The 8,760-nt window shown below is 32.4% G+C and overlaps 1 protein-coding gene across 1 annotated transcript; it reads right to left on the bottom strand.

The window, feature by feature from the left end:
* Nucleotides 1-479: 479 nt before the first annotated feature.
* On the bottom strand, nt 480-3,504 carry LOC131648257 (beta-fructofuranosidase, cell wall isozyme-like). Its single transcript, XM_058918030.1, has 6 exons — nt 3,166-3,504; nt 1,980-2,863; nt 1,726-1,884; nt 1,395-1,630; nt 1,220-1,310; nt 480-880 (listed from the first exon to the last, which is right to left on the bottom strand). Exons 2-6 carry the CDS (start codon nt 2,856-2,858, stop codon nt 701-703), a joined length of 1,545 nt encoding a protein of 514 aa, XP_058774013.1. The 5' UTR covers nt 2,859-2,863; nt 3,166-3,504; the 3' UTR covers nt 480-700.
* Nucleotides 3,505-8,760: the final 5,256 nt, after the last annotated feature.

Genomic DNA, 8,760 nt, shown 5'->3' with positions numbered 1-8,760 from the left:
AGAAATTCTCTCGAGTTCTTGAAATTCGGATGATCTTTGAAAGTGTCTAATGGAATTTAAATACACTTTTAAAATATTTGAATTTATGTGATTCATATATAGAGAGTTGAAGAGATTGAGAAACACTTGAAATAGAAAATAAAATTTGTTCTTGACAACTTAAACAATTATTTTTTATAACTCATTTGTAATCTTTTATGATAATTTTTATTAGTATAATAAATTAAAGAATTACTTTCTTAGAATAGTTCACTTTAATTGAATTAATAAACAAATTTTATTTGTTATGGATTTGTTTAAAAAGCAAATAGCTATTTTGTAACCTGAGTTCATTTAATTAGTTATTGTGTTTTTGTCTTACTTATTATAGTTAAATTTTTAAATATTGTTGTTAGAATCTATAGAAGCTCATGATGTAGTTGAGTCTAATTTTTTTTTGTTATCTGTCTCTTTCTTCAAATCACATACGGCATTGAAAAAAAAAAACTATAAAATAAGTCAACAACCTCCCTGACTATGTTATTATTGTTCACAAAACATATCTTTTTCTTACATCTCTTAATCAAATCAAATTTTGTATATATAAAACAAAACACACTATTGTATCCACTAATTAATAAAACATCTGGTGTTAATAAAAGAACACTATCATGAACATTTTGTATCACTCTCCTCTTTAATTAGTATTCACTTCCTAATTTCAGTTGATCTTTGCTTTCTTCATAGTCCATGCACTCAAACTTGTGATTTTGACTGCAGAAGTTCCATTGTTGAAAGCATATAACATAGCCTTATCATGAATTGCTAATGTAGGATAAACTCTTGCTGTGATGCATGCCCTTCCTTCACCCCCAAAACTTTCCACCACTGAATGATCAATCTGTCCAAATCACAAACTCACATTTATTAGTTTGACAAAATGAACACACAAATATATATAGGAGTTGGCAAAACGGGCACCGCCCGCAGAACATGTTTATTTTGCCCGTGTTTTTTTACCGGTAAGGACAATAACAAGAATTTTTGTAATTTTAATCTTATGGGGTACAATGCCTGCAATTCTGCCTAGTCCATATATTTTCATAAGACGAAAAAAAATTTAAGTCTGCACTATCAATTATGTCTGTTCCGTCTAATTTTTCTAAGAACGAATCTAAGCTACTTTGATATGGCAGTTAGCCACCCCAAATTTTTTTTAAACATAAATTTTTCAACTTACCAAAGTTCTTAATGACAACTTTTCATGAAGAGGGTCAACATCCACAAAAGTGCCATAACTAGTCATATCATTATCCTTATTCAAAGATGACCTGCCAAAAAGTATTAGAATTAGATAAACATATCAAATTTAGCACATGTTAAGTTTAGTTAGGAACTACTAGTAGAGAATAAACCTGCTTTGGTCACTGCACATGAGAACCAAATTCTTATGTTGGTATTTGAATATTCTAAAAAACACTGCTGTGTATTCTTTAAAACCTTGAGAAGCAAATACTAACAAACCAAATGGCCCAACACCACCTTTTACTCCTGCACCCTTTTGACTACACAGAATTTGAGGATCAATCATTTGGCTCAATGATTCTACCTTTCCAAAATCACTTATTTCAAATGAAATTTCAACATCAGCCTGCGAAAAAAAAGTTGATTAATAATATTGATCAACATATTCGTGTCTGGGTCATGTTACGTGTCTGCGTCAGAGTCTGTGTTTCATTAACGTACCTGTACTGAGTTAACACCAGAAATTGGAATGATTTCACCTCCTTTAATCACCTTGATAGGCCAATTAATCGGATTTATACGAAGATTTTCAAGTTCCTTCACCGGCCATTGTACCAATTGTTTCCCAGATTTATGAAGCCAAATTTCCCTTGGAATAGTCTACAAAAACATTTTTTACAGCATGAACTAATTATAATCGTTAGATCGTTAAAACTCACAGGAAAAAAAAGTAAAAAATTATCGCAAAAACTTACATGAATCCCCGACCAACCTTTCTTGACATCATCAGCCACACTCGAAGATTCATTAACCCAACCCAACAAAATCCTTCTATTCTTCCCATCATCGAAAAACGTTTTCGACGCATAATATTTCCCATAATCATATCTCAAAACAAATCCATTATCCTTATCAAATCCATTTTCCGGAACAAAAACATCCTTAACAACATCATAACTCCCAATCAAATAATGATCATGTTTTGTATCATCCAAACTAACCTTAAGAACATGTCTAACATCATCCCCATTCATAGAAGTATCAACACCAATTCTTAACAAATTCTCATCCAAATTCTTATCCAAAACAGGATAAAAATCAGGACACTCCCACATTCCTGTTCCTTCAATTGAATGCAAAGGATGTTTTGCTTCAACCCAATCAACAAAATTTTTACTTTTGTACAAAATTGCCATTCCTTTTGTATCAATTTTGCTACCAATCAGTACCCTCCAAAATCCATCTTTTCCTAGCCAAGATGTAGTTGGGTCTCTAAATGAACTTGAATTAATTTTATTAGCTAAAGTTGGTTCCATTAATGGATTTTTTGGTGATTTTTTCCATTCTCTAAGTAATGGGTCAGACATGTTTTTAGGTATGGCTATGTTTTGAACTTGGTGATTATTTGGATCAATTCCTGTATATAAAATTGCTGGTTTTCCACCTGGGAGAATTGTTGCTGAACCTGACCAACAACCTTTTATATCTGACGGTTGAGAAGGATGGATTGCATGATCCAATGGTGTCCAGTTAACAAGATCTTTTGAGACTGAATGGGCCCACACTATATTTCCCCATACAGCACCTTTAGGGTTATATTGGTAAAATAGATGATAAAATCCTCCATATCTCATTGGTCCTGAAAAAAAATAAAAAAATTTTATTATAAAAGGACATTATTAACTTTTTCAGCCAAAAATAGAGAAAAAAAACTCAAAAATATAAACAGGTCAGAAAAGATAATGGACGGATACACTTGCATCGGACACGACACCGATATTACACGTTAACACAAATAATTATTTTTAAAAATAAATATATCAGTGTTTTGTCTAACACAAATACATGTCACATATCAAATACATATTTGTTCAGAAGTGTCAATGATATATTTTTTTAATTTTAATATATAAAATGTTTTATAGAGAGGATTGAACTAACCATTGGGGTCTGCATGGCAATTTCATCATAACATGTCAAAGGACACAAAAAAATGTAGAGATTAGTTTAGAGATAAATAATAAAAATATTTAGCAACATTAGGGTAAGGAATATATCTATATATACCATTGATCCAATTCTTGGGAGGTTGAAAGTGATATGCAGTTCTATAAGGTTGATGATTTGATTTTGAGGAATGATGAGAAGATAAAGTTTCAAGAGTTTGGTAAACATGGTGGGTAGCTTCAATGGGAATAACATAAATGAGAGAGAAAAGAGAAACTAAGAAAATTGAAGAGATAGCCATTGTGGTTTAAATGAATGAAGTGTGAGAAGCTTTGTTCCCTTCTATATCTATTTATAGATTTACAATATCTAAAATTTGGTTCAAAATGTCACCAATCTTGACTTTTCTATTTGAATAACAAAAATATCATATAAACATTGTAAGTAAAATTAATTAGATTTAAATATTGCATTGTGTACCATGCCATGCAGTTTTTTTTGAACTATATGTATAGATTATATAATTTTCTATTTATAAATTATTTTAGTTTGTGTAGTATAAAAAAATGTTGGTAGCTGTTGTTGAAATTGGCAGATGGAAAAGGACACAAGTCCAAGAAGTGATTAGTTTGGTAATTGATTAACAAATAAAAATTTAAGATCTCGTGTTAAAGAAACATCCACGACATTATGAATATTCTCAATCCTTATCTGTCAGATTGACGTTCAAAAATTCAACTATATAACAAACATTAATTAATTTCATGTCTAATATAAAAAATATATTCAACTATATAACGAACATTAGTTAATTCTATGTCTATGGATTTCTTAGAGTCAATAAAATACAATGATATATAGTACTATTTTTTTCTTCTTATAATGATTTTTCAATGGTTGTGTGCAACTTGCTCACGTTTATTATATCAACATTTTTTTAAAATTAATTTTTGTGTAAACTTGATTATTATGAATATTTTGTTTTTGAGAAATCTTTTGTCAATTGATTTTAGTTAAATAAACATTCTGATATGCATGGTATTACATATTCAAACAAAAAAGGTACCGACAAATCAAATATCCAAAAATAAAGTCAAAAGTGTTGGGATGTCGGACGTGTGATGTTGAAATGCAGTTGTATGAACTTAAAAGGGTTGCTGACCAAGAAACAAGTGAAAGCAGTATAAAAACAATCTGTTCATAATTACACCTCAATGGATAGTTTTTTTTAAAGCAAGATAATATTAATGGGAGGGTTCTCCAATCTGTTCACACGAACGAACAGGTGGAAAAAAATCTGACAAAAAGGAAAAAATTACCAACCAATTGAAATTACGAGAGAAATAACAACGGATCTTTGCTAAACTCGTAAAAACTAGAATTGAGTTTAGTAATATCTCCTATAAATGACCACTTTCAAATAAAAAATTTAATACTCCCCACCGTATTATCAACGAGCAAATACCTTTTCGCAAAAGCCAAATAGACCACAAAGTTGCAAGTCAAACAACTCTCAATTTGCCCTCCCTAACCTTCTTTCTTTTATAAAACAAGTACCAATCTATAAAATTAAATAAGCATTCCTCCTCTATATCACCCGATTTATCAACCCATAAAGTTATATCGTTCCAAATAACCTTCACCACTTTACAATTGAAAACAATTAAAAAAAATTGAAAAAAAATGTGGTCTCTATTCTCAAAATCTATACCACAAAAACACACTTTAAAGAGTTCAAAAGAAATGCTGTGAGATGAATTTAAATATTATTTTATAATGCTTTCATGTTTTAGAAATATAAATAACTCATGTGGTAAACGTATTGGAAACCGCTCCTCATATATCAAATGATCCAATAACATTGGTTTAATCTGGCTAACAAAAATGTTTTTGTTGGGGAGTCCGACACTGATGCAATGCAATGCTCCATATCAATCGTTTGACACACCCTTTTCACGGGAGATGCCACTTTCATCATAGACATTGTGTTACACCAAGGTACGATTCATAGCATATTTACAAGTTTCACCTTTTTGAATTTGTTGACTTGCACGTTGTAGTGTTAAACTTGCAAGAACACTCATGCCCCAACCAGCAAAAAACATTTACTTCGTGCCAAAGACCTTCCATGTTGGACATCGCCAATTTACTACTTATTTTGTGTTGTGCATCAGAATAATTACGTCGTCTGTGATAATCGTCTATTGATTCTTTCAAAAATTCACATCCAATTTCTCTTATTTTTTTCTTGCACCCCCACAAATGTTTCTTATAACTGATTCAGGTGGATCACATCATATGAAACGTCAGCCAAAAACGATAGTCATCCTTAATGGGATCCACCTGAAGTTGAAGAAGACCATCTAAGGATATATTGGTAAAGTGAGGACGGATTGTATGATATGTAAAAAATGATGATTTGAGATTTAATATCCTTTCCAAAAATACAGATGCTGTTCTTAGTCATAATGTTTCAGCCGTTACTTTCTTGATCTTGTATTAATTGTTGTTAATGTGATATTGGATCTTCAGACTTTCAGAGTATTTTGAACTTTAAGTGATTGGTCTCAGAACTTCAATTTGATGATTACGTTGAAGCTTCTTTGTTCTTTCAGAACTTTCATATCAGAGTTTAATTGGAAGCTTGTTCATTGGTGCTTTTAATGTGTTCAACATTCGAATTTCTTTACTTAACGTGTTGCTTGTATGTTCTCATCAGAGTTTCCCGTCTGAATTAACGTTATTTTCTTCTTAGTTAACTTCAGAACTTCTAACCTATTTCTGCATATTCCATCAAACGATTATAGTACATAATTGTTCTTCATATTTACTATATAATTGTTATCAACAAAACTGAGAATTAGATGTAGAACTAAACTATGATCTAACAATCTCCCATTTTTTGATGATGACAAAACTTACATATATTGATGAATAAATTTGTAACTTAGAAAATACTTCAGGTTTCTCCCCCTGAGTTAGATACTCATATAAAAACAATTAAGTTATGGTTAGAGATTTCCCTGAAGATGTTTACTAGTCATATGTTGATCAGATGGTGAACTTTGTAAGAGCATATGATGGAAGATCTGAGAAGCCTATGTTGAAGGCTGGTAATGCATACCACAAGTTCAGAGCGAAATCTGGTGGTGGAAGAACTGAGAAGCCTATGTTGAAGGTTGGTAATGCTTACCACAAATTCAGAATGATAATATACTTTTCCAGTAAAGTTTCAGAATCAGAAGTTACGTTATATCAAAATGTTTGAGACTTTGTCCATAACTGTTATATCAAATATTTTCACTTCTCCCCATTTTTGTCATAAATCAAAAAGAATAAAATATGCAAAATATAGAGAAAAAAATAATATCAGAGCAACCAGAAAGTTATGCATTAAAATGAAACAGGCGTACAGAAGATTAGCAAAACATCAGAACTACAAAAGAAAGAAACTAGATCTAAGGGTTTGAAGGGGGTGGAAGACATTTGAACAATGCTTCTAGAAGTCCTTTGATCTGAGTGTTTGTTTCTTCTTGCTTGTCCTGCATTCCATTAATCTCTTTGTTGGTTTCATCTTGTTTATCCAACCTTTCCCGAACATCTTCATTCTCTTTCTTCAACTCATCCGGTGTTTTCAACACGAGAGATGTTGGAGCTATTTCTTCAATTGTCATTTTCTCATAAGGTTCTTCAACCGACTTTCTTTGTCTTGGTAAATGACCAGAGGTTTAGGTTTAGGATATGGTTCTCGAACTTCTAGTTTATGTGGAGATTCCCAAGGAGAATTGTCCAGAAGAAATGGCTTCTTTTCCCAAAGCTTATCAGAACTTTCTATTTTAAGACATTTAGCTTATCTTGATGGACTTTGAATTAAACCATTTTTTGAACTGGGTCCAGGGGGAATCAGAAGAAGATGGGTTGAGGTTGTTGATGCAAATATGCTTTAGAGTATTGACCCATTCCTGCATTTCTGTCTCAAATTTTAACATTAATTTACCAACATCTGGTTTGGTTGGTTTTGGAATGACAATTTTCTGAGAGGAGTTGATGAGGTTTTTCCAAGCTTGCTAATCAACTACAAATTGCATATGATCTTCTAGTTTTTCTATGGGAGTGTGAAGATTTGGGGAGTCACTACGCCAAATTTAAGTTTTAGCAACGCAGCTACAAAAGCGCTTTTGGCAAAAGCGCTGCTATAGGCCTTCGCTAAAAACAAAACTAAAAATCAAGGAAAAAAAGCGCTCCTGTAAGGGGTACATACGAAAGCGCTTTTTAAAAGCGCTGCTATAGGGCTGGTTACTAAAGCGCTTTAAAGAAGCGCTGGTATAAGGCTTGTTACTAAAGCGCTTTAAAGAAGCGCTGGTAAAGGGGTAGGTTACCAAAGCGCTTTTAGAAGTGCTGGTAAAGGGGTAGGTTACCAGAGCGCTTTCTATCTAAAAAGCGCTGATATAGGGCTGGGTACCAAAGCGCTTTTTAAAAGCGCTCTCGTAGGGTATTTACAATTATATTTTTTAAAACAAAACATTCCCAGGTTATTACGTTTTTCAGAAATCAGGATACCATTCTAGCTTCCTCCCCAAACGTAAACCTACCACGATTGTTGCATATCTCCATGAAAATCTCTGCCTTCCACGATATTGAATCACCATTCCATCCTTGAGTTTCGTTTGGGGCTGAATTTCGATACTGAATCTCTAAATTTTGTCTTCTCCTTCCGCCTTTGCAAACTCTTCGTCTCCTCATTCACTTCGTGGCTGAGTAATAGGGATAAACCCCCGCCTTCGGCTGAATCTTCGTCTCAGTCAAAGGAGACGCTCTCAAACCGTTTCGAGAATTGCTGACCACCATTGTAAGTCTCTAAAACCATCTCTCTATGCATCTCTTGCGACCACCATTATGCTGCTTGTGTTAGGATGTGCTTTTTGTTGCTCTTTATCTGTTTGAAGAAATACCCAAATGTAAAAAAAATGATTTTTTTTGTTAGTTTGTCTGTGATTTGTTGCATGTATCTTTCATTATCTGTGCAAGGTTCATCAACTCTGCCTAGAAATAGAGTGTGTGCTTATATGTTTCTGCCACATTTTGTTTTAGTAGCCATATGGAGCATTTTGATACAAAATAGATAAGCAAATTGTTGAAGTTGGTTGTGTAAGGGAATAGCAAGAAACAGAAAGAGTTCCTGTTGGCTGAACCTTGTTATATTTGGATTTATTCCATAGATTCTCCATTTGAAAAAACATTAACTATTGAGATTTGGGTGTTTATTCTGTGTAGATCATTTTCTTCAATCATTGCTTGTGTAGATCATATATGCGATTCGATGAAAATTCTATATGACATCTCAATTTTCTGCAATCATTTACAGATTTTGTTTTTAATTTCTTGCCTGGATTTGTTTTGTTACTATACGACTTAGTTAATGATTTGAGATTATGTTTTATTGTGTTACAATCAGTGTCTCAGGATTTTTATTACTGTGAAATTTGTGATTCTTTATCAGAATTGTCTATTCTGTGATTGTAGTTGGCTTTTAGTATTTTCAATTTTAATGGTGTTAACTTTCATGATCTTAGATTTGGTTATAAAATA

This window comes from Vicia villosa, linkage group LG2, assembly GCF_029867415.1.
Source record: "Vicia villosa cultivar HV-30 ecotype Madison, WI linkage group LG2, Vvil1.0, whole genome shotgun sequence".
In the NCBI taxonomy this organism is placed as follows: Eukaryota; Viridiplantae; Streptophyta; class Magnoliopsida; order Fabales; family Fabaceae; genus Vicia; species Vicia villosa.
This window is presented reverse-complemented; position numbering and strand designations above follow the sequence as displayed.